The sequence below is a fragment of the Nyctereutes procyonoides genome, unplaced genomic scaffold, assembly GCF_905146905.1.
Source record: "Nyctereutes procyonoides isolate TBG_1078 unplaced genomic scaffold, NYPRO_anot_genome, whole genome shotgun sequence".
Classification (NCBI taxonomy): domain Eukaryota; kingdom Metazoa; phylum Chordata; class Mammalia; order Carnivora; family Canidae; genus Nyctereutes; species Nyctereutes procyonoides.
Window position 1 is genome coordinate 41,483,334 of NW_026575133.1, and position 26,799 is coordinate 41,510,132.

General features: G+C 44.3%; 1 protein-coding gene across 7 annotated transcripts; it reads right to left on the reverse strand.

Annotated features, from left to right (window-relative positions):
• Positions 1-1,125: 1,125 nt before the first annotated feature.
• Positions 1,126-26,182, reverse strand: COPS7B (COP9 signalosome subunit 7B). 7 transcript variants are annotated; one of them, XM_055300134.1, is made up of 9 exons: positions 25,986-26,182; positions 25,548-25,874; positions 21,251-21,527; positions 19,374-19,551; positions 14,683-14,758; positions 11,900-11,988; positions 10,024-10,226; positions 7,881-7,986; positions 1,126-2,363 (listed from the first exon to the last, which is right to left on the reverse strand). In XM_055300134.1, the coding sequence occupies exons 4-9, from the start codon at positions 19,533-19,535 to the stop codon at positions 2,205-2,207; spliced, it is 795 nt and encodes a 264-aa protein (XP_055156109.1). In that variant the 5' UTR covers positions 19,536-19,551; positions 21,251-21,527; positions 25,548-25,874; positions 25,986-26,182; the 3' UTR covers positions 1,126-2,204. The 7 variants fall into 7 exon arrangements, with proteins under 7 accessions (XP_055156109.1, XP_055156104.1, XP_055156107.1 ...); XM_055300129.1 differs by having other exon boundaries at positions 21,261-21,527; positions 25,986-26,181; XM_055300132.1 differs by lacking the exon at positions 25,548-25,874 and having other exon boundaries at positions 21,261-21,527; positions 26,031-26,181.
• Between the last annotated feature and the right edge of the window lie 617 nt (positions 26,183-26,799).

A 26,799-nucleotide genomic window follows, 5' to 3' on the forward strand; every position in this document is an offset into this window, starting at 1 on the left:
CACTCCCATTACTATTCTAAGGAAGCAAGCAACGGAGCTATAAAGAAAATGAACCTAGAGGCCCTTAGGGCCCTGGGACAGTCAGACAAGTGGTCACACACTTCACACAAGTCAAGCTACACTCCCTAGTCTGCTCCCCAGTGAGAAAGATAAGGATAAAAGACCACTTGTCAAGAATGAGAGTGCCTGTTTGGGGTCTAAAAAAGAATAGCTGTAAAAACTGACAAAGCGGGGATCCCTAGGTGGCGCAGTGGTTTGGCGCCTGCCTTTGGCCCAGGGCGCGATCCTGGAGACCCGGGATCGAATCCCATATCGGGCTCCCGGTGCATGGAGCCTGCTTCTCCCTCTGCCTATGTCTCTGCCTCTCTCTCTTTCTCTCTCTGTGACTATCATAAATAAATAAAAATTAAAAAAAAAATTAAAAAAAATAAAAGTTTAAAAAAAAAAAAAAACTGACAAAGCTGGGAGGTGTTCTTGAGAAACAGTGTTTCCAAAAATTTCCTCAAAGTGTGTTCCACTAGATAGCATCAAGAAGAATTTGGTGGTGAAATCAGTGTGGGAATAGGCTTCCTTAGGCCTTTCCTGAGATCTTAAAAATAAATTTTCAATGAGGATGTGGGATGTAGGATGTGTGAAATTTATTTAACAACAGAACCCCTTTCCCACAGAGCATCTATCAAGGGGTTTCATGAAACATACTTTGGGAATTAAACTCTCCAGTTGGACAAAAGGTTATACAGGCACACGGATCAGGCAAAAAGGGAAACAATACTTTGTTGACATTCAATCAACAGTCAACACCTGCTGGACAGTTTGGAAAAAGGAGAAACCCATTTTTTAACCATGGTACTGAAACACCTGAACCACCCTGAACCACCCTAATCCCCGACCCTAAAGATCCACCAGTTGTGCAACCCCGCACTCCACAGTCACATACATTAAATCTATACTTTTATTTTTTGTTCTAAAATGTGCTTTTGTCTCTCATCGAACTTTAATACCAGTCCAGGACCTCCACCTCCCCTTTAAAAAAAAACAACACACGCACACAAGCACACACGCCACCCTCCAACCAGGTGAAAATTCCCCGGCGATTAGTCTGTAACAAATATTGACACAAAGGGGAAAAAAAGCATGTTGAAATGTATTAGAATCAGAACCTGTACAAAAAAAAAAATTAAAATATAACCTGAAACTGTTCAAGTTCAGAAAGGCTAGTCAAGTCCTTTTCTCTTGCCAGGAGAATGCCATCATCGGTGGGCTCTGGGTCATCAGCCAAGGAGGGGTGGAAAAAGAGACAGAAGCAGCAGCAGGTCCTTCACCAGACAGAGGGCCCCCGGCACTACCATCCCCAGCTCAGCCATCGCCGGGAGGAATAAAAGATCTTGGGAGAGCAGGTGTCAGCAGACAGTCCTGGGCAGCAGCTGGGGTCTTCACAATGAAAACCAGTCTGCGTAGTCAGGGGGCAGCAGGAAGCGTGGCCAGCAAAGAACACCGAACGGGAAGAAACTTCTGCCACCTAGCAGACCCACAGCAACCTCCACTGGTGCTCAGGTACCAGAGGTTAGTCAACCCAGTGCTCCCAACTAATGAGAGATTAGAGCTGGGCTTAAGAGGCTGAAAACCCGCAGGTTTAGTAAACATAACCCAGCATCACATCCCTCCATGGCCTGATCGGAGCTGCCAACAAGGGATAAGGCAGGAGAGGGGAAAAAAAGCATTTGATACCTGGCTAGAGATCACCTGCACCAGTGTGGGTACTGTGGTACACGGGGCTGGAGAAGGCATACCCTCCTCCTCACTCAGAGAGGAGCCTCCTCTGTAGTCATCCCTGTGGGCTGGCTAAAGCTGCCTCCGGCTTATGACCAGCCTGACAAAATGACACGGAGCAAAAGAAAAACTGGGAGGGAGACAAGCCCTTAAACAAAGACAAGAACCTCCTGGAAGGAAGCTGGGCAGTGTCTGACCCTGTTGGGATGGCATCAGTGGAGCCCCTGAGTCTGAAGGAACAACTGGGGGGAAGAGGGAGCAGGTGAGGAAAAGATGAACGGTTCTTCTGGAACAGTACCAACAGGGTGGGAGGCGCTGGTGAGGGGATGGGCAGGTCTGGAACTCACTGAAGGTAGAGAAGGGAGGAAATAGGCCCTCGGTGTCCCCTCCCCACCTGACCCAGGCCTGGTGAGTGCCAGCTGCCCCAGCCGGCCCTAGTGGCGGCTGGAGACCAGACCTTTCACTTTGGACATCTTCTTGGTGGGCTGCCTCTGCTCGGCATGAGGGGGACACTCCCGTTCAGCCAACTGTTGCTCCATCTCCTGAGCCGAGGAGGAGGCGGTGGCTTTGAGTGTCTTCTTAATGTTGGTAACCTGAAGGGAGACACAGAATTAGTGTGCTCAGCCTGTAAGTGCCAGAAACTCATTGACTCTTGTTCTCACTGTATTGGGGGCCACCCAGGGAAGAAACCAGAATCCTCTACAAGAAAATCGGAGATTATCTTCAGAAACCCAGATGAAGAGAAGCAAGAAGGGGGTACTCGTAGAAGACACATGGAAATGAGTCAAGCAAAAAATGGAACTAATGCTTGCTTGGTTGAAAAGAGGGAATAAGGCAATGGAAGTGGGACCACCTGGCAGAGAGGTACAACACAGCAGGTGAAAGAAAGCACTGGTTCAAATGGCCTTAGAAACAAAAAGGGAGGGATCCCTGGGTGGTGCAGCGGTTTGGCGCCTGCCTTTGGCCCAGGGCGCAATCCTGGAGACCCGGGATCGAATCCCACATCGGGCTCCCAGTGCATGGAGCCTGCTTCTCCCTCTGTGTCTCTGCCCCTCTCTCTCTCTCTCTCTCTCTGTGTGTGACTATCATAAATTTAAAAAAAAGAAAAGAAACAAAAAGGGAGCCCTAAGAATGCTATAGTCAGTTAACTACATTCATGTATTGAAACTAAAAATATTTTCACAGGAACTCTGGCAATACAGCTCCATGAGCCTTCTTGAATAAACAGCTAGCGGATGAATTTCAGCCAACCAAGTATCAAGTGACAAAAACATAGTAAAAGGACTGGCAAAACATAATTACACCAATTTTCAATATATGTTTCTTTACTTAACAAAGGAGGGCTCAAAACGACTGAAGCAACTTCTGAACATTTTCCACATCAGAACATGTATCCTTGGTATCCTCTGTGTACCGTTATTATGAATACTCTACAATTTTTAAATTAGTCCATTTGCTTTTCACTTATGTACAGTGCTGCTATGAACAGTCTTCTATGTTCACCTGTTCCTACTTTTGTGAACAGCTCTGGAAGACATATTACTAGAAATGAGCTTTCCAGATCAAAGGGTTGGCACATTTTTACATTTTAACAACTATTGCTATCTTGCCTTTTGAAAAGAGATGACACCACCTTCTACTTCTACCAACCGTGCCCTCCTGTGCTTGTTTACATACACATTCCCCAGCACCAGTTCTAAAAGATCTTTAATGCTTTTGCCCCTCAGTCAGCTGAAAGGAAGAAAAAGGGGAGGAAAAGCATTCAAAGGAATAGGAGGTAAAGGTGCTTCCCCAGCTTGATGATCCCCGTGTTCTCTGGGAAGCAGGCTTGGTTTTCTATAAAGAAAGGAGGGAGTTGTCAGGGTCAAAAGTTCTCAGCAGTCAGAAAACCAGGAGCCTGAGTAAGAGGCAGTCCCAACACAAAGAAGAAATAATGCTATGACTGATGCCAATGCCAGGCTCCTGAAAGAGATTTATAATTTGCAGAATGAGCCTTGACTAGATTAAAGCTCATCTTTTGTTTTTTGTTGTCGTTTTGCAACATGGGAACAGCCATGCCCTAAACTGCTGTCACCTCAATTAACACCACAACCTTTCTGAAAGGAGTGTCAAGAGAGGATTGTGAGCTGGACAGTAAATACAGAGGGCATCCTAAGTCAAGTGTGGCTTCATCCAGTGTCTTGCCTGTCCCAGACATGCCATCTCCAGACACCAGGATGGCTCAGTCGGTTGAACATCTGCCTCCTGGAATCCAGCCCTGAGTCACTGGGCTCCCTGCTCAGTGGGTAATCTGCTTCTCCCTCTCTCTCTGCCCCTCCCCCTGTTCATGCTTATGCTCATGTCCACTTTCTCTCTCCCAAATAATTTTTTTAAAAGATCTTAAAAAAAAAAAAAGATATGCTATCTCAAATCTCAGGCACCCCATCTCTAGGGACTCACTGCTGCTTTCGTATCTCTTATTCAAGAGTTACTTGGGGATACAGTGAGAGAAGAATCTGAAGCAAATGGATGGCTTGCTGCCTTCTCATATAAAAGAGGTATATTTGGGGACGCCTGGGTGGCTCAGTGGTTGAGTGTCTGCCTTTGGCTTGGGGCATAATCTTGGAGTCCCGAGATCAAGTCCCACATCAGACTCCCTGCATGGAGCCTGCTTCTCCCTCTGCCTGTGTCTCTGCCTCTCTCTCTCTCTCTCACTCTGTGTCTCTCTTAAATTAAATTAAATTAAATATAAAATAAAAAAATAAAATAAAATAAAATGAGGTATTTGGTTTTAGTTTATTTCAAGGCATATCTTGGCCACCCAGGCAGGTCCACCAAATACACCTGTTTTGGCCACGTAGAACAATTGTGACAAGTCTACTTCTTTCACAGAGCCACTCTTCAAATGGTGACATATATCCCCACAGACTTGTCTTCCTTGGCCTAAATGTCCCTGGCCTCCTCTAATTTTCTTGAGTGGCTAGCTTGCAGGTCATCCATATCTCATTACCCCAAATGACCCAGAGTTTGTCAAGTCCTTCAAACCATGGGCCTCAGTAACTTTCAAATGGGACTGTACCTGCTAACAAGACTGCAGCCTAACTCCATCAGAGACCTTAAATATTCAGACAAAAGGAGTGTGAAGAGCCTCCAGGGGAAGACCATTTTTGGATATGCAGCAAAGGTGGACAAGAGGAAGGAGAGTCACAGCTAGAAAGGTCAAAGATGAATGAGGAGAGCTGAGAGGTGGGGAGAATGACCCTTTAGGATGAAGCAGATGCCAGACCACAAGATCTGTCACTAACTTAACTCCTGGAATTCTCTACAGAATGGAAAACAACTTCTTTTGCCCAATTATGGTTTGTTATCTACATGCCTGGAACATGGCCTATTTTGTGAATATATATATATGGCAAGAGCCATATACTGACATTCTGCAGAACTTGACACAAGCACATTCAAATATAAAGAAAATACACTCCAAAATCAAATATAAGTGAGAAGGTATTTTGTGATGCTTCGACTAATCATGACCTCCTCTCCAGAGTGCTTGCTCAGAGACAATGAAATAGCTCATAATGTTATTGTTCCTATACTGGAATTGTAACTAATATGCGTTATTTCTGTGAGAAGCTAAAAGGAGAGAGAATATTCTCAAGCAGTTTATGATAGGACTGACTTTATTAAGGGGAAGGCCCTGGAAGCTAATATTCACCAAAAGAATGCTGTTATAAGATTTTGGGGTTAAAAACAAAACAAAACAAACACATTTTTTCCCTCCTAGGACAAGCAATCTAATTTAAGGACAAATAAAAGATCAACTTAGTTGAGAAAATGGCTAAAAAAGTTGGGTTAAGAGTAACAGAAGCATAAATACAAGCAGAACAGGACAGAATTACACCTTTGTTCTTGGTAGATTTGTTTTCTTTTTAAGTCAACCAACAGCCTTCCATGCGCCAGATGCTGGGGAACAATCAGCATCCTACACTTAGTATCCAGATTACAGGTTTACTGAATGGAAAAGGGATAAGGCTCTGGATTTTTACCATGCTGTCTCTTCAAATTATTACCGCCACCTGGTGACAGCATCAGACTCTGCCAGCAGAGTAACCACAGCTGTAGTTTTCCAACAGTTGGCCTCTGATAACAAATCCATGTGCACTGGCTCTCTCTTTTTCAATAACCATAATTTAAAGAGCCCATACTGTTCTCTAAGTATTGGTCATTCCTCAACATCAGTCAGCATCTTCTTTTATCAGATGCCATTTGTTATGCAAGTAAACTTGAGCCGTTCAAAATTCTGAAATTAGTATCATTCATTTTTTGCTAGTGAGCAATTCAAACCCACCACCTACCACACAATTAGCAACAGTCTGGGCACAGTGGTGCCACCAGCAGTGATCAGGCTCCTCTTGGGCTACCAACCATGTTAAACTGTTACACTGGCTACCCCAGGTCAGTGGGCGCATTTCACCTCCAAACTTCAATTGTATCCAGGGTTAAAAAAAAAAAAAAAAAATTGTATCCAGGGTTTAATTTATAAGTAAGAATCAATGATAGGAGAGAGTGGTTAGACACTTCCTACTTTGCTTAGACATCAATCCCAGATCAAAGAGGCCACCATACTCAACAGGGAGGATTACAGAGCTTATTAGAGAAAGCAGCAGGCTTACCATCCTAATTGAATTTGTTGGCTAATGCTAATGTAGTTCAGACTTCTTTGGCTAGAAGTAGGGTTAAAAATTAAACAATGCACGGAACATTCACAGACTCCATATATACATATATTATGTAGGGGCGTGTGTGTGTATCCAAAATAAATATGTTCTAGTTCATGAGAAGTAGAGTTCAGCAATCCACAGACACACAGAGCATACCAGAAATATTCAGGACAACAAATAATTTGAGCACCTACTGTGGGTTAGGCATGTGACAAGGAGCTAGTCTTTTAAAGAAAGACAAGACAGATTTTATTATCAAGGAGTACATATAACAGAGTAAGGGAAACCTTCAAATTCTACAAATTCCCCTTTATTTTTTTAAATTTATTTTTTATTGGTGTTCAATTTGCCAACATATAGAATAAGACCCAGTGCTCATCAAGTGCCCCCCTCAGTGCCCGTCATCCAGTCACCCCCCCCCGCCCACCTCCCTTTCTACCACCTCTTGTTCGTTTCCAGAGTTAGGAGTCCCTCATGTTCTGTCTCCCTTTCTGATATTTCCCACTCATTTTTTCTCCTTTCCCCTTTATTCCCTTTCACTATTTTTTATATTCCCCAAATGAATGAGACCATATAATGTTTGTCCTTCTCTGATTGACTTATTCAAATTCTCCTTTAAAAGGCACATCTACTTATTTATGTTTCTGGGTCCCCTTCTGCCATACTCTTGGACACATGACTTACAAAACTCATCAAATACCATGTACACTTCAAGTTCCATCACACTAGAAAAGGACTTCCGATGCTAAACTTTTTATCTTATGGGCTCCAAATTCTGAAGTCGCTTCACAAGTGTCCAGGTCACAGGCACACAAGCTCCCATTAACTGAAGGCTAGAGCCTGTGTTCCTGAGAGGCTAAAAGTGTCCAAACAACCAGGTGTCACTACAACCACAATCACACGCATCTTCACTTGCATTTCATCTGCCAAATGTTTCCCCTTCCTTTTTCAACATGAAATCTATCATGCATGTTCAAAGGTTGCAACATACATATATAGCTTAGAGAATAAAATGCAGACTGTGCACCCACCACACAGCTTCAGATACAGAGCAGAACTAGGGCTTTGATGACCCAAGTGCCCTCCCTCTGCTCCTGCCCCCGCCTCACCCCTCCACCCCAATGCTAACCACCATCCTTTCATTTTCTTTAAGACCCACTCCCTTCTGCTCTACAGCTGCAAAGTACACAAGTACTGTAGAATGACAACATTTTCCACTCTCAAGCCTGCTCACCCTCCAGTGACCAGGAACCAGAAAGAAGACAGCATCAAAAGCAGCGACCATCCTCATCTGTAGCCCACTAGCCCACTGCCTATTTGCTGGTGACTGTTGCACCTACACCAAGAACCACAAGAGGAAGGAGCAAACATGGATACCCTGGAGCAGGTAACAGACATTCTCTTCCTTACCTCTGCCTCTACCTGCTGCTGAGTTCGGCTGTGGTTCTCCTTGTACTGGTTGGCTCGCAGAACTTGCTGCTCGATGCCTAGCAGAACCGCTTCGCAGCCATCGCACCTACAAAGGAGGTAACCAGCCCTGAGCCACAGAAAGGCCTGGGGCTCTCCTCCAGCCTCCCAAACCTCCATCCCCAACCCGATAGGGACTTCCTTTAACACCGTGTCTGCCAAGGAAGGCTCTTGCCCTACACTCCTTCCAAGACCAGTTTCTGGATATATAACACAGAGCACCTGGAGATAAACAAGAGGATGTGGGATGGTTTCCTAGAACACAGCTTGAACGTCAACCTTTGTATCCCATGGGAAAGGTTTACAGAATGTGCCACTAAGGAATTTGGACAGTCCTTACAGGTAGCACGGATTCACCACTTTTCTCAACAGAAAAAAATGATTTTCTAAAGATTGCCCCTTTTCTCAGAAGCCTGTTACTTTTGGGGCACTTGGGTGGCTCAGTCGGTCAGTTAAGCTTCTGGCTCTTGATTTAGGCTCAGGTCATTATCTGAGGTCATGGGATTGAGCCCCACATCAAGCTCCACATTCAGTGTAGAGTCTGTTTGTCCCTATCTCTCTTCTCCTCCCCCTGCTCCTCTCATTGCTCATACTCTAAAATAAATGAATAAAATGTTAAAAAAAAAAAAAGTTTGTTATTCCCTAATTGCCATCCCCCTCATTATTTCATTTCTCCACTTAATTTCAAAATGTTAAAACCTAAAAAAAAGTTGAAAGAATAGTACTACGAATACGCATTTACCCTCTATCTTAAAGTCAGTAACTGCAAACATTCTGCTGTATTTGGAGTACTGCTCTACCTAACAATTCTATTTCAAATCTAACTCCAGTGACTCCACAAAAGCTTTAAGAATCTGTACTAGTAAACACTCTGGGATGGGGTTAGGATGGCACCTCTGGGTGGAAACACAGTGAAGCCACACTCTGGGCATGAAAACAGCATCAGTCATCTCAAAGATGGAGTAAGGCGGCTGATGAAGTAGGACTTGAAACCTAGATTTGTGTGCCAGGGAACTTTCACGGGAGGGGGTGTTTTCTAAGTTTATTTCCTATTTATTCTGACTGAACACTTTTACAATCTTTTGAAAGTTCCTGCCTGTGTCAGATGTTATAAAGGGAAGGTGTCTGGGGCCATACTTGAGACAGAACCTGGGGTAAGGGGTGGACAGCACATGCCCTGGGAATAGTAGCTGAAGTGAAGGAAGCTCCGAGGGGTTTGGACAGGGGGTCAGGGAATCAAAGCTGGGCCATTCATTCCTGGAATGTTTCAGTCTGTTTTAAAGAAAACAATTTCTCTACTCCTCTGGACAAAGCTTGCTCACCCTGCTTCAATGATTTCCAACACCACCATGTGCCTGCCTGGGGACATGCTCTCTTCACCTCCAACTATACCTGCTCTAACCTTGCCCTCCTTCAAAACTCAGCAAAACCCTCTTCAACTAGGCCTATCTGGCTTTGTAAGCTCCAAATCATTTTCATAACTCCATAACAAATCCTTGTAGAATGTCCAAAGCTCTTGCAATCATCAAATCACCATTAAAACAGAGAACATGCAAATATCCCACTTCTTTTTATATTCCAGAATATGGTTATCAAATAGTCTGTGACTGTGCTTCAAATCAGAATAACCCATTCCTTGTCTTTACTATCCCTCACAATGTTTTACCAACACTAGCCCAATGTTATTGACTCAGCTGAATGTGGGTTCTCAAATCCACAGAATCTGATCAACACTAACTTCCTGAGCTTAGTCAAACTTGGAAGCTGACTTTGCAAAGCACTGGATCCGTGTCACACTGCTAGGCTTCAGCTTTAGAGGCTGTAGCTGCTGCTATTAAATAGTCCCCTCCCCACCACCAGGAAGAGAATAATTTTACAACCAAGGCCCTGGGAGACCTGCAGGGATTCCTGCTGCCATACAGCTCTGGTCACAAATGCAGCCCCACTCCCTAGCATACTGTCCTAAGGCTCCAGCTCCCAAGCAGCCCCAGCTGATACCAGGAGACAATATTTCCCCAAGCGGAGGCACAAAGGGCATATGTCCCCCTACCTAACAAGAGAGGACCCCTCCTTGTTTCAGCCTCACCATTCATGCAAGGTCTTGACAATATTATTGATATCCTTCTTTCGGATGTCACGGCCAATGCAGAAATCCACCTCCAGCAGCTGGTTTCGCTGGTCTAGCTTCCCCTGGATGATATCAGTATAGACAGCCTCAATGATGAGGTCTTCCAGTTCCCGGAGATTCCGCATCTCCAGGTCCTTCAGCAGTACAGAGTAGGGGATACACTGCAGATAAAACCATGTGATATTTACAAAAAAAACTGATGAGCACTAAAGAAAATGCAGGTGTACACCTGTCTCAGGGTTTGGGAAATGTAGTCTGGTGAGCTGGGAGACCTATGGAATCCAAACAAGACCCACAGCACCCAGGAATGCATTCTCCTAGATTCTCTACCTCCTGGACTTCATCCAGCCTTTAGCTTTCATGTGATGAAGCACTCTTAGGAAGCGTCCCAGAGGAGAAAGGGAAATACTCGGTGTCTGCCACTCTGCCACCTTCTGGAAGCTTGCAGACTTGACATAAAATGCCAGATCATCACAAAACTCCAATTTCAGACACTGGAGAGAACTGGCTGCCGCCCAGAAGAGTACAAGCAAAAAAGTTTGCAGGTTAACATATCCACCCATAGGTGGCCAGTGGGTACTGCCAGCTTAGAGGTCATCCTGAAGTTTGTATCTGTTTTCTCAGACTCTTGCAATCAATATCAATTCCCCAACAATAGTCCCTTGTTGAGCTACATACCAACACTTTGCATTTATCCAAGAAAACTGTATATCTAAATATCCAGTTTTCTAGACATATCACTACTATTTTGGAAGCTAACAAAGCAATCTAATCTCAAAAACAGACAAGAGGAAGAGGTATACAAATAAAAGAGTAACAGCAAACATACCTAGAGGGGTTTTCTATGACTGAAGGTCTGAAACCAAGGGATGTAGATGGGCTTATAATGACAGGTTGCAAAAATTTTTTTAAAGTTACTCCTACTTTTTGCTGCACTTGGGGAAGTCCATCAGGCCAAAATAAGGGGTGGGAGGCCATTTCCTAAGAAAATAGGCCTCCCACCCAAATTGCCAGGCTGAGAATCACAAATTTGTTATTAGACCAAGGAAAATGATCTGAGCAACTGAAATGGCAATGCAATAACAAATCTATATCTCTCAAGCTCAATTACAAAGGGTTTCGAAATGCAAAGAGCAGACCCCTTCCAGTGACAAAGCCCCACAAAAACTTAGTTATGCCAGGATTAGGTGGAGAGCCAAAATCAACTGTAAATTAACCAAATCTGGATCTTCTTTGTTAATGGCTATGAGAAGCTGGCTGCAAGGCCTCTTGTAAACTGAGTAGGGCAGAGAACTCAGAGATATGATGGAGTGGTTATCTTACAGAAAGTTAGGATCTAAAGTAGCATATAGGGCAAAAATTCTGATTAGGATAATTAAGCTTGATAATTTCCAGAAAAAAAGCAGCATATTAAAAATCTAGCTCAGTAAGTCCAACATAGCAAAAGTCTTTCCCCCAGCACTGGTACAGTTCACTGTGCAATGAGCAACAGATGAAGTGGTTAACTTGCCTTAAGATGTCCCCCTGTTTGAAAAACTATGAATCTTCAAACAGCAGCCTCCCTTTGGTACGGCAAAATGCTCAAACCAAGTGAGTCACTGTAGCATGCCAGAGCTGAGACCTGCTGATTCACGAGGCATACTTTTCCTGAATGAAATACAAATACTTGTCTACACTATTTTAATTGTTACCTTCATCTCTTTTGTCCTTTGCCAAGAAAATTTTATGCATTCATGATATGACTACCGTCCGTAAATGGGAGCTCCTGCACTGATACCAGTGTGACACCTGCCTAAGGGTGAGGAGCAAGAGAGGAAAAAGTTCGGCACTGTACCTTCATTCTTGACGCCAAGCTCACGATGGTAAGGTGTTTCAGCTTGTTCTGCTGAGCTGTGCTCAGTTCTGGCAGGCTCTCCTTGTTGGCTGCTCAGTCCCACCCACCAAAAAAAATCAAGACACAAATAAAATTAGAATTTCTTTATGGAATAAGCTCACCATCTCCCCACACCAAATCTACCATTGATTCACTGTCATGACTCTGCACTTATATTCATGAAATGAATGTTCTATCAGCACCCCCTGTCTTCTCTGGAAGACTATGTACTCCTGAAAAGCCAGGCATGAACGCACAAAATGATAGGACAATCATCTTAATGGAATACTATGTGTGCCCTATGTGACATTCAACCTTAGTCAGCATGTCTTCACTAGGAATCTGTTATGTGCAATGCCCCGTCTTAAGTGATTCAGAAGAGTCAAGGAGGGATAAGATGGCCTTGCTGGGGCTGCTACGCTATACAACCCCAGGGATAACAGCCACCAGGACTTGTGCAACTCCAGGGCCTTGGACTGGTTCTCGGTCTTACAATCAGTTATTTCAACAGCTATAGGTATAAGACAAGAACCACCAGAAAAAAAGGCACAAACTACCAGAAGAGAGTAAGAGGCTGAGGAGGAGGGGGGAGGCAGGAGGGAAAAGGAAAGAAACAGAGAAAGGGAGAGAGCAAGTGAGCACAATCACCTTGCGAGGGACAGGAAAGAAAAAGAAAGGTGGAGTTTGAGATGAGCCTTGAAGAACAGGCAAAATTCTAATAACAGTAATGATAACAACAGCAATGGCTGAAGCTGCAGGGCCCATGTACACACACATCCAGTCAGTCCTCACAACATTCACAAGATAGATTCCAAATGTCTTCAACTCCTTATCCATAATCCTGGATTCCAAAAAGGTGAATCTAAACTGATTTTCTTTTTTTATTTTTATTTTTTTTTAATTTTTATTTATTTATGATAGTCACAGAGAGAGAGAGAGAGAGAGAGAGAGAGAGAGAGGCAGAGACATAGGCAGAGGGAGAAGCAGGCTCCATGCACCGGGAGCCCGACGTGGGATTCGATCCCGGGTCTCCAGGATCACGCCCTGGGCCAAAGGCAGGTGCTAAACCGCTGCGCCACCCAGGGATCCCTAAACTGATTTTCTTGAGCATGCTGCTGAAATTCATCTGGTGGCAATTCCTGACCTCAGCTGAAGCAGGCTTTTAATCCCACTTGTTGTAAATCTTCGTTTGTTTAGCTGCAAGACTGTGGATGTATTTTTACTACAGGTACTGCCCACATCTTGGAGGTGTTACATAAAAAGGTATATGCATCATATCACCTCTTTAGAGTCCCCAAAATTCTAATTTCTGAAACATCTAGCCCAAGGAGTGCAGGTAAAGGACTGCAGACCTCTATTATTACTCCCATTTACAGATTAGGAAACTGAGGTACAGAAGATTATTTAATTTGCCAGAGGACAGACACATAATCAGTGAAGTGGAACTAGAATATAATTCAGGCAGTCTGGTTCCAGGGTCTGTACAATGTTGTCCCTTTAGTGAGGATGGAAACAGAAGACACACTGGAACAAAGTGAAGGTCAGAAAAAACTGGCACGTGGCAAATCATCCAGGATGACACAGCACAGGGGAAGTAGAAGTGACCAGGAGTAAAGAAAGGGAAAAAGAAGTCTGGGATATAGTAGGGAAGGCCTTGAGTCATACCATTAAAATAAACTACCAGGCTCTGTCATACAAAAACTAGGGAAGCCAAACAAAAATGGCTTGAGTGGAAGGTAAGTTAGTGTTTAGTAACCTCATCCCGGACACTTAAGATCCTAATATAAAATGACTCAAATGATCGGAGCCCCTGGCTGGCTCAGTCAGTGGAGCATTCAATGCTTGATCTCGGGGTTATGAGTTTGAGCTGCATGCTTGGTGTGGAGAAGGAAGGAAGGTGGGAAGGAAGGAGGGAGGGAAAGAAGGAAAGGTAGGTTCAAATGACTTACAAAAGAGAATGGGCTAAATATGTCGTATTAGAGTACAGAAAGTTAAAAATGACTACAAAGATGTAAAATATGAGGACGCCTGGGTGGCTCAGTGGTTGAGCGTCTGCCTTCAACTCAGGGCATATTCCTGGAGTCCCAGGATCGAGTCCCGCATAGGGCTCCCCACAATAAGCCTGCTTCTCCCTCTGCCTATGCCTTAGCCTCTCTGTCTCTCTCACAAAAAAATAAAATCTTTAAAAATAAAAACATGTAGAGCATGGATGTCTATGAAATAAGTGAAAACAGATACAATATTATGTACATAACTGAATGACACCTACATAATAGAAAGCACAAGGGAGAAAAGTCCAGCACCATAATGCTAACTGCAGTTTAAGGCTGATATAAAACTATGAATGACTTTGAGTCCGATTTTCTAAATTGTCTTCAATATAATGATATTATTCTAATAATATTTAGGACACTTAAGTACTTTACAAGTGGGTATTCTGACACTTCACAACATTTCAAGTATTCTACAAACACTAGTCCTCAAGAATCTCATCTGGAAAATAAATAAGGAGTATATTTACACATGAGCATAAACACAGTCCTCCTTTTACCCACAGAGAAATAAAAGATGAGAAGGTAAAAGCCTCATGCGAGGTCACCTACAGTAAAAGTGCAAAACAGCCAGGTCAGAAAGCTCCCATCCCATGCTTTATATGCCAGACCTCAGTGATCCTCATGGAGGCAACATGTCCAAATAGAATGACATAATTAAGAAAAGTCTTTGGAAGACCTTAACCGACTCACCTATGTAATCTGGATATGTCCCATAGGCGAACAGGTTCAGCAACTGCAAATATGCAGCATTAGCTCCTTCTGCAAGCTGAAGGGGGGGAAAAAACAGTTCACAGATCAAGCTGTCTACTAATCACTGCAGTGTTTAAGCAAAGGGTGATAATCATGTGCTACAGTTGACTGTTTTTACTAGATGGTCCCCGAGGTCCCCTCCAATTCTGATTCTCTGGGAAAAAAATAAATAAGATTTATTTAATTTTAAATTTAATTTTTCTCTCTCAGGAATACCTGTTTTACACTCCACATAGTGTAAAATAGCATGCCTAAGCAACTGCTTTTGTCACACACACCCACAAAGCAGTAAGTATTGGGAGCAGTACAGGTTTTCTTAGGAGTTCCTTGCCACTAAGACAAAGACTAGAGACCTGGGTGGCTAGGCCAGTTAAGCATCTGACTCTTGATTTTTGCTCAGGTCATGATCTCAGAGCATCCTGAGATTAAGCCCCACATTGGACTCCATGGTCAGTGAGGAGTCTGCTTAAGGATTCTCTCTCCCTCTGCCCCCCCCCACAAAATAAATAAATCTTAAAAAAAAAAGCAAACCAAACCAAAACAAAGACTAGAACAGCCTTTTAAAAAAATTCTTTTTCATTTGTTTGAGACAGAGAGAGAACACAAGCAGGGAGGAGAGTCAGAAGGAGAGGGAGAAGCAAACTCTCCACTGAGCAGGGAACCGATGTGCTCCATTCTAGGACCCTGAGATCATGACCTGAGCCAAAGGCAGACGCTTAACCAACTGAGCCACCCAGGCGCCCCAAAAGATTTATTTCTTTGAGAGAGATAGCAAATTAGAGAGAGAGAGAGAATGAGAGAGAGGTAGTCAGTCCTCGAGCAGGGGGAGAGGGAAAGGCAGACTCCCCACTGAGCAGGAAGACAGATGCAGGGCTCAATCCATGACCCTGGAATCATGACTTCAGCCAAACATAGACGTTTAACCAACTGAGCCACCCAGGCACCCCTAGAGCAGCCCTGTCGACACATCAGGTTGGAGTGTACAACATGAGCGACTATCAATCCAAACTGAATAAAGTGTAGGGTAGATTCCAGGTTTCAGGACTACATGAATAGTATGAATGCTGAGAGAGATTAGAATAGCATAAAGTGTAACAGAAGAGCCCAGGTGGGAGAGGAAAGCACAATATCAGGCAGTTCCAAATAAAAATGTTCATTAAAATTACTTATTCTTTTTAAAAAAATGTACTTGGGATGCCTGGGTGGCTCAATGATTGGTCATCTCCCTTTGGCTCAGGGCGTGATCTCACAGTCCCGGGACTGAGTCCCACATCGAGGTCCCCACATGGTTCCCACTTCTCCTTCTGCCTACATCTCTGCCTGTCTCTCTGTATCTCTCATGAATAAATAGATAAGATATTAAAAAAATGTATTTATTCCTCACTAATGTGGATGGCAAAGAGACATCTGTAGAAGCAAAACAAAAAGAGATATTGCTCTGCCTGGAATTGCTCTGCTCTACTGTCAATTAACTGGGTGTTTCTTTTACTCACAAGTATATATTGGACACAAACAGTAATACTACTTAATTTAAACTATCTTTTTAAAAAAGTTTCCAAGGAGCACCTGGGTGGCTCAGTCGGTTATGCATCTGACTCCTGATTTCAGTTCAGATTGTGAGATCGAGCCCCACACCAAGTTCCACATTGGACGTGGAGCCTGCTTAAGATTCTTTCCCTCTCCCTCTGCCCCCCCCCACTTGCTCTCTAAAATAAATGAATGAATCTTAAAAAAAAAAAAATTTTTTTTTTCCAAAAACTACATCTATCATTTCAGACCACTGAAAAGCAACTAAGATTCCCAGCTCACATGTGAAAAAAAAACAAACCTGGGGAGATAGAGATAATTTGCTCAGCACCCTCACAAGAACTCTGGCTTCCTAATAACGCAGTCTACCTTCTCAGGTTATCAACAACCTCTTGAGATCTAAAACAGACAAGGAAGAGACCATCAAATCTAGCCCCTACTTTCAGACAATTATAAAACTAATCCTAAAAGACTATTTTCTCTAGAGCAGATGCTCCAAAACTTCTCCCACTAGCCTAAATCAGTGTCTTTCTCATTTTAATTTTCATTCATCTCCTCTCAGCCAATCTTCCATAATTATGAGACAACCACTTGGCATATTCATTCAGGCTTTTCATGAACCTGAAGGAACATATTACCCCTTTGTCATCTCTTCTGTTGAAAAAATGATGAGCTATCAAGCCATAAAAAAGACATGGAGGGAATTTAATGCATATCACTAAAAGAAGCCAATCTGAAATGGCTATATACTGTATGATTCCAACTATATGACATTCTAAAAAAGTCAAAACAAGGAAGAGGGTAGAAAGATCAAAGGTTGCCAGGGACTGAGAAGTGGAGGGACAAATAGGTGGAACACAGAGGATTTTTAGGGCAGTGAAATTACTCTGTATGATACTGTAATGGTAGACACATGTCATTGTACATTTATCCACATCCACAGAATGTACAACACCAAGAATGAAACCTAATGTAAATTATAGTCTGGATGATAATGATGTCAGTGTAGGTTCCAAACTGGTAGGGGTTATTGGTAAAGGAAGAGGCATGTATGAGGGCAGAGATATCCTGGAAATCTCTATACTTTCCTCTCAATTTTGTCGTGAACCTAAAACAGCTCTAAAAAAATAAAGTCTAGCACCTGGGTGACTCAGCGGTTGAGCGTCTGCCTCCGGCACAGAGCGTGATCCCGAGGTTCAGGGATAGAGTCCTGAGTCCCACATTGGGCTCCCTATGGGGAGCCTGCTTCTCCCTCTGTCTATGTTCTGCCTCTCTCTCTCATGAATAAATAAATACAATCTTTCTAAAAAATAAATAAATAAAGCCTAGGGGTGCCTGGGTGGCTCAGGTCATGATCCCAGAGTCCTGAGACTGAGCCCCATGCTGGGCTCCCTGCTCAGCAAGGAGCCTGCTTCTCCCTCTCTCTCTCTCTCTCTCTCTCTGCCTGCTATTCTCCCTGCTTGTGTTCTCTTGCTCTCTCACTCTCTGTCAAATAAAATCTCAAAAAAAAATTTTTTTAATAATGTCTATTAAAAAAATAAACCTACTTTAAAAAAATTTTCCTTATAGGATTTCTTTTAGATCTCTGATAAATTACATTTTTACTAAAAGCCTACTGTGTATCAGACTACATATTAAGCGCTGAGGAAACAATGGGGAGCACAACAGACCTACCCTTCCGAGCTTACAGTCCAACAACCTAGGCTGACATTAAATAAAAATTCATGGAGTGCCTGGATGGCTCAGTTGGTTAAGAGTCAGACTCTTAATTTCAGCTCAAGTCATGATCTCAGGGTTGTGAGACTGAGCCCCACATCAGGCTCCATACTGCGCGTGAAGCCTGCTTAAGATTCTCTCTCTCTCCCCAACCTCTTAAAAAAAAAACTTCACAATTAAAACATAAAAGTGGCTTTTTCTGTCTCCATCTGTAACAGGAAGACAAGATGATGCCAGGTTCATACATCAGCAATGGAGGGTCATGGAGAACTGCTCCAGGTTCCTCATCAAGAGAAATAAGATGTGCAGGAGCGAAGTCCCATAATCCAAAGGTTCACATCTCTGCCATGAGGGGTTAATTCACCACAAGACTGTGGACACAGAGCCAGTAACTGATGGCAAAGGTGTCCTAACAGTCATAAAGCACAGAACCAGGCAGCAAAAGCCAGCCACTTCCTATATGTGGACCACCATCGACATGAATGCCCAGGCCACCTTCTGCCACATGGCATACACAATCCACGAGAACAAGCACCACAGTGATCTGTGCATGGAGTCCACCCCCAGAGCTAGTGCCATCCTGGGCAGCCAAAGAGAAGTTGTGATGGTAAAGAGGAAGCTGACCCACCCTCCAAGAGCTTCTGAGCACAACCCCCAATGTAATAAAGCTGTTCCTAGATTTTTCAATCAATCAATATAAAAGTATCAATAGATAAATGTAAAAGTATCCAAAGTGAGAAGCAGAAATTGAAAAGTAGAGGTTGCTTTACAACTCTGTTTTACCTAATCATTCTTCACCAATCTTCTCACGTTTAAGGCACAACAATCACAACTAAATACCCAGTTTCAATAACAATAAAAAACAGAAGCAAAGTAAAAAAGGACTACTTCCCAGCTTTTCCTCGTATTTTTTACACATCCACTTAGCATAACATTGCCATTTTCAACAAGACAATATATTCCTTCTTCATGCCCAGCTCATGTTCAATAGCAACCATTTTCTGCTTCATATATACCTGACCAATCTTTTTGTCTCTATGTGCATTGGAGGTTTTTTGGTCCTTGCAAATGCCTGAAACTACTCCTGTTAAATATCAGCAATGCTTATACTCTACTTCTTATTTATCAAGTTCAAGTGGATTTGTCCCCTACCTTTCAAATTATTGGCAACCCAATCCAATTTACCCCAAGTTGAGATGAAAATATTGACAAGAAAGAGCCCAAAACATCATCCTTACTCTCTTTCCCTCTTCCCCCACAATTCCCATCCCTCCCTCAACAGTGCCCCTCCACAGGTCCACAATGCTTCAGCACTGAAATTCCCTGGGAACCTGGATAATCACAGGAAAGTTTAGAACAAAGACAGAGAAATTGGAAACTGCTCTTACCTCCTGCACATTGGCCAGCTCCAGCAGTTCTCCAAAGACATATACTCCAGGAGCTTCCAAGACTTGGCTTATGAGAGCAGTGAGGGCTGAGCCACTGGTACCTTTGGCTAGTAAAATAAACTGTTCCAGGAGGTTACTTGAGGGTTTCTGTTCACCTGCCATTCTCTGGCCTTGAGATCTGTCCAAAAAAATAAGTGTTTCAGCCATTCTTCCTTCTCCTTTGCAAACTCTATGCTTAGTTAATGCCATATCAGAAATCAGAATACTTTAATCTTAATAGTATTCAAAAAAGCACAACAGTCCAGATGCTACAACCTCTTTGTGAGATGGGTAGGGTTCCACCTGGTGTTAAAGGGATTGTGTCCTTGCTCAGAGGTTTGAAACACACTTAGGAAAAACCATTTCATTCATCCCCATGTGGCTGTCTCCCAACCACAGCACCCTCTAAGCCCTTAAATCTGACAAGACCCAAAGAAACACAGAGGAGTTTCTCAGTTACTGTTTTAGATCTACTTCACTTATAGATTCTATTTAAGAAGGAGAGAATTTTGCCCATACACAGAGGCTGCAGATGTAAGCAAAAGCGATCAGTCACAGCTTATGGTGTGTTATTAGAACCCCACCTATAGCCAGATATAGAGAAGGAAAACCACAAAAAGCATACAGGAAAGATGTCTCATTGAATCAAAGATGTCATATGAGCCTAGAAAAAGGGGGAAAATCATGCTGAATGATAAGCAACATAATCAAACTAAGAAAATACATGCTGAAAAAAAAAAAAAGAAAATACATGCTGTGTAAGTCCATGAGGAAAATCCCTCTATTTGACCTCCTGCTGCTTATGTGATTTTTACCAAACATGACTTTAGAATTTGTACAAAATCTCAAAAAAATAACAAAAAGATTTGAGAAAATGAAGATGTTGTATTGCCATCCTGAAGACATTAAGGGGAGGGTGGTCCCTCAATTTTATAATCCAATTTCATGCTGAGTGTACCCCAACACACACACTGCATACCTACTCTGCAGGACTCCGGTATGAGAAAAGACTACTCTACCAAGAACGACACATTTTGGGACAGTGCGACAAAAAGAAGAGGTAAAATAAAGTGAGGAAGAGAACAATTCAAAGTATAGTTTGGTGTAAGAGAATCCGAGTTTTCCTGTGGAGGCAGACAGAGCAGCAGTCCTTTCACAGTGGGAGAAAAACAAGCACGGAGCCTCACTTAGGGTTACATAAGAATGTCTTGTCGTAAACAGAAAAAAGTGAAGCGCTAGGGAATAAAGTTGCTGAGGAGGGAAAGGGAAAGGGGAGAGAGACGGGGGTAGGGTGGGAAAAGGCGGGAGAGAGGTGATGGAACGAAAAGCTCCCTTCCCAGCGGACACGTGTGGAGACTGAATGGAAGGGCCTGGGGTGGAGAGGGAGCAGAGAAATGGACAGAAACTTCGGTCCCTCAAAAAAAATCTCGGCCTGAGGCGCAAAGCCTGCAGGGGCAAAAGGGTAAGGAGGCGTTGAAATTCGCTTTTTTCTGAAGTGGGAGGGCCGGAGGCGGCGGCTAGGGACACAGGGGAGGTGAATTCGCGTCGTGCGGGGGCGCTATTCTGAGGCACAGCAGAGGGGCAAAGAGGCAGCTTGTGGGGGTGGGGAAGCGAGAACCGCCTCGGTAGAGGGACCGAGGGTTGCAGGCTTGGGTGGACTTCAGGGCGGGCGGCGTGCTCCAGGGAGGGCCGCGGGTGCGGAGTGAGGGGCCGCGGGGCGCGCTCCCCGGGGCGGGGCCGGAGCCGTGTGGCCGCGGGTTTTCCAGGGGGCCTGGCGCCAAGCCAGACGGCTGGGGCGAGCCTGTCGCGCCGGGCCCCGCCCTTTCGCCGACCCCTACCTGCCCTCACCTCCTCTCCGTCCTCTCGGTCGCTGGCTCGGCCTCCCGGCGCCTGTCCGCAGGTTGTCAAGCGTCCATGATCGGCCCGGCGTCCGACGCTTTTCTGCCTCCGCCGACCCGTGGCCCTTGCGGCTCCCCCGGAAGCCTCCCGCCGCTGCACTCGAGTTCCGCCCACACTAGGTTCCCCCTACGGCGTTGGCAGCCTCAGACCTCCGGTGCGGCCTGGGCCTGGGGGAGACCTCCGAGGTCGAAGCCCGGGAACCGGGTGGAGAGGAGCCTGAGGAGGCGAATGCAATCCAGGCAGTGCTGGGGCCTGGCCATCAACATCACCCTGCAGCGCCCGAAATTCACCCCTTCGGCCAAGCTTTACCCCTCAGGAGCTGCCTACGGCGGCTGCGGCTCCCCCGGATGCAAAGACATAATAAGTGTAATAACGACCGCTTATTGAGCGTTTTCCCATGTGCCAGGCGTGTACATTGTCTCGTTGAATAAACTCTAAGCTTAAAAATCCAAAAACCAGTAAGTGGCAAAGTCGGCTTGGGACCCCGGGCTCTGGGAAGCCAAAGATCATATTCGTGATCTCTGTTCAGAAAAACGTTTTAAAATAAGATGGAAAAAATAAAAATAATAAAATAAAATAAAATAAGCAAGATGGGCAGCCCGGGTGGCTCAGCGGTTTAGCGCCGCCTTCAACCCAGGGCCTGATCCTGGAGACCAGGGACCGAGTCTCATGTCAGGCTCCCTGCATGGAGCCTGCTTCTCCCTCTGCTTGTGTCTGCCGTGTGTGTGTGTGTCTCATGAATAAATAAAATCTTTTAAAAAAGTAAAAAATAAAATAAGCAAGAGATGGGCTGAGCCAACAATGGCTCTGTGAGCAAAATGACATATGTGAGGTTGCATCTAGTACTTAGCAACTCTCCTGGAAGATGGCTAAGGAATGCTACACAGCTGAACACTTAAGCTGGTTCCTTTAAAGTACACATCACAGACTTTCCGGTCTTAAAGACAAGGAAAAGAGCCCTATTTGCCTTTGGTGAATTAGAGTGCAGAAATCAGACAGATGCAAAGGAGCCTAGCACCAACCCACTGATTTATGCAAAAATGTCTTGTTCTAATTTCTATGTTCTGGTACATTATATAAAGAGAAGACAAGGTTCTTGCCCTCAAAAAGCTTCAGTGTGGGGGTGCCTGGCTGGGTCAGTTGGTAGAGCATGCAACTCTCAATCACCAGACCTGAGTTCAAACCCCATGCTGCGCAAGAAGCTTACTTTAAAAAGGAGAAAAAAAGAAGAAGAAGAAGAAGAAGAAGAAGAAGAAGAAGAAGAAGAAAAGAAAAGCTTCAATATGTTAAGTGCTATGAGAAAGATATGACAATACTTTAGAAGCATAGAAGAGAGTATGTTGGGGAAAAGAAAACAGGCATCTTCCAGGCAAAAAGGGAAGAAAAGGTGGCCGACCATAGTCACAGAGGCTTGCCCTGTGTAGCATATACTAATGCAGAAAAGAAACCCAGAGTGTCTGGAATACAAGGCTCAGGTTTGAGAAATGAGGGCTACAGACCTGGAGTCAGGTCATCAAGGGTGTTATAAACCACATGCATGGCACTATACCCAGTAAATATCTTAATACTGCAAAGTCCCTACCTGGGATAGCCCACAGCCCTGGAGAGAGACAAACCTGTCTGGCTGTAACAGCCAGTTGCCATAGGCACCCTAGAACTACAGATTAAGGCTCTTCTCCTGCCTATGCTCTGGAGAAAGGTGATTTAAAGCAGGGTTCTGGAAATGAGGCTTGAGTTGAACATGGTAGAATGAGCAAGCAAATCACAAAAAGTATAAGCCATGTAAAGGAGTTATTATTTTATCTTAAGGGTGCTGGGGGGGGGGCAGAACTTAGGGCTTTTAACCTGTGGAGAAGTGTGAATAATTGCCACTTTAGAATGCTCACACTAGCTGCTATAAGAATGGATTGGATATGGAGAGAGCTGGAAGCAGGGAAACTCTTGAGGTGATTGATATAGTACAGAAAGATTGTGAGATCCTGAACAAAGACAGTGGCAGTTGGGCTTGAAACAGAAGGGACATGGTGGGAGGCATTTAGACTTTGGAATGTGTCCGATGTGCTGACCAGCTGAATGCAGGGATAGGGAAGAAGGGTATCACCCAAGACTCTGGCTATTCACTCAGAGGTGATGTTAAGTAAATGGGGCTGCAGAGGAAAAAAAGCAAATTTGCGGTAGTAGGAAGATAATTAAGTTCTGTTTGAGTTCATAAATATTCTAGCAGTACTTCCACTTCTTCCAGAATAATGTTCAGACTCCAGGGCTGCAGAGAAATCCCTTCTCAGTATGCTTCCCTCCAACCTTTCCAGCTTTGGCTCGTCCCACCCTCTTACAGCCAAAACCCCAGGCCTTCCTATGCCCAACACAACTTCCACCTTCCCTCTCTAACACCGGGGCCTATGCTCAAGCTTGCTCTCCGTCCTTTTTTGCAATGCTCTTCCCTCCTATTTTTGCCTGTTAAAATCCTACCAACCCTGTAGGCAGAGATTTCTTAAACTCAATGCAAAAAACCACTAATCATAAAAGAAAACACTGAACTACTACACTACATTATAATTTAGAATTTCTGATTATCAAATGACACCAATACAAGACTGAAGAGGCAAGCCACAGAGCTAGAAAAGATATTCATGATGACTGTATCAAAGAACTCCATATCCAAACTTCATAAAGAACTACAAATCAGAAAGAATAAGTAGACAAAAAGCCCAATTTAAAAAGTAGGGGAAAAAAAATAAAAAGTAGGGAAAAGACTTGAACAAGCACTTTACAAAAGAAAACATTGAAATAATTAAAAAGCATATGAAAAGGTGCTCAACATCAGAGACAATGTAAGAAAAGACTGTAAGAATATACCACATTCATAGCCAAAAGAGCTAAAGTTAGAAAGACCTCTAAGACCCTGGTTGTTGTTTTTTTTAAGATTTTATTTATTTATTCATGAGAGACAGAGAGAAAGAGAGGCAGAGACAGGCAGAAGGAGAAGCAGGCTTCATGCAGGGAGCCCAATGTGGGACTCTATCCCGGGACTCCAGGATCATGCCCTGGGCTGAAGGCAGTGCTAAACTGCTGAACCACCCCGGCTGCCCAAAGAACCTGTTTTGACAAGGATAAGAGTCAACTAGAATTTTCTTACATTGCAGGTGAAAGGGAAAATTATACAAATACTTTGGAAAACTGACATACTGTTGCTGATCATACGCATACTGTACAAGCCAGCCATTCCTCTCCTAGAAATAAGTGCAGTCTACAAAAAGAAACCTCTAAGAATGCGCATTGCAGCTTTAACAAAAGCCAAAAACTGTTAACTGATAACATAAATACCCATCAATAGAATAGATAAATATTGCTAGATACACACAATGGAATACTAGTCAGTAATTAAAAAAAAAAAAAGCTACTGCTACATACAACATGGATGAATCTCACAAAAAAAAAAAAAAAAACACAACTGATGAAGAAAAAAAGCCAGGCTCCTACTGTACATACTGTATGATTACATTTAAATGAAATTCACAACAAAACTGATTTATGGTAATAGAAGTCAGAATAGTTATCGGGATGGGGGGATGCAGTGCTGATTGGGAAGGGGCACAAGGGTGCCAGAAATGTTCTATATTTTGATTTGGGGGGTGGTGACACAGATGTATACATATGTAAAAACTGTGCCCTTCCTGCATGTCATACCTCATGAACAAAAAAAAATTTTAAATAAAGTTTTTTTAACAGGAAAAAAAAATCCACCCATCGTTCAAATTCAAATGCCACATCCTCCATCAAGTTTTGCCAGCTGGATCTGATCTTTCCATCAGAACCTCTGTGGCATTCTGATGACCTTTCCTTTATGACATTTATTGCAGTTCATCTTGAATCTCAGCAGAGTCTCCTTTTTTTCCTAACTAGATGGTTATCTTCCTGGAGGCAGTGACAATGCCTTTTCACCCTTTACCGGAAACCTGAAAAGGCTCTTTGTTGAATTACATGGAAGGAAAAATTGGGTGGGTGCCCAGATGGGTGAAAGAGGGACGGGAAGAGGAAGGAAGGCCTCGGAAAAGAGACAGGAGATGTCCAAAGAAACCTTAGCTTACGCTACAATTTTACCTAGTTCCTGAAATCACATTAAATGTCACCTTGAGCAACAAATAACAAATCAAAACACTAAGTCCTTCCTAGACTGAAGATAAACAAACATCACACTCCTTCACTTACAGGAAATCCACCAAAATGAATGCTTACCTAACCTCTGGGTGTTTCAACCTGGATGGGGATACTTCACTAAGGAAAATAATAATCACACAGCCATGCTGCTAAAAATATCGCCGCCTCAGTGTGGTGTAAACAGCCCAAACTGAGGGTCAGGAGACTTAGAGCCGAATTCTAACTCTGTCCCAAGTTGCTGTAACCAGTGGACGATCGCTTCGCCTCTCTGGGGCCTCAGTTTCCTCGTATGTAAAACAACAGAGGGTGGTTTGGCAAATTCTCTTAATATCCCTTCCGGTAGGGAGAGTCTGAGTATACGATCCATATCGCTCCCAGCCCAACGCAGGAGCACACCAGAAACCCCTGCAAAACAAGTAAAAGGCGCCCCAGACCAACAAACAAGCACGATTTAAAGGAGTCATTTTCTCTTCCGTGGTTTAATCAAGTGTTTTTGTTTGTTGTTTGCAGCCTTACCATGATTTGCAGGAGATTTCTGAGTTCCATGTAAACAGATGTTACCTCTCTGTGGGCTGTCATCCTCTTCTGAGAGTTAAGGGGGTCCTCCCGCCCAGTTTCAAGTCTCCGAATTCAGAAACCCCCAAAGCTGAGGGAAGGTTTACGAATTTGCGCACACTGCGCGGCACACTGGAGTCTAAGTTACAGAGGAACAGGGTGCAGGGAATGCTGGGATTTGTAGTCCCCGGGCCTCTTTGTTTCGTGATGGGATCTGTGGTCCCCCGGGCACTCCTCTGGAATGCTGGGAAATGTAGTCTCTCTCACATCGCACAGTGCAACCCGCCGTCATTTCAGCGCCCTAGTGTGCCCCGCGGAGGGAGCGGGCCCCTCGAGCCTCTGCAGATCTGAAGCCAACCCTCCGCTGGGGCAAACTCTAGGCAACAAGACCTGAAGAAAAATTTGTCCTACGGGACTTCCCGGGGAGGGCCCTTCCCACTGACGCTCGTCGTCCCCCGGCGAAGCCGCTGAATGTTTCTATTGGCTGCTCGGGATGCCAATCGGCGAGGAGGGCTTTCCATTGGCTTTGGGGCGGGCGCTCCGAGGCTAGGGGGAAGGAGAAGGGATCAGGAGCGGGAGCTGAGGGGAGGGAGAGGCCGGTCCGGGTCTGGCCGCTGCCGCTGCTCGCCCGAGGTCTCCAGGCCGCGCTGCGGCTCCGTCCTCGGTTCCTGGGCACCGTCTGCGAGGCTCCGCCGGGCCAGCGTGGGAGAGCCGCGGGCGGCGGCCGCCGCATCATGTCAGCCAAGGACGAGAGGGCCAGGGAGATCCTGAAGGG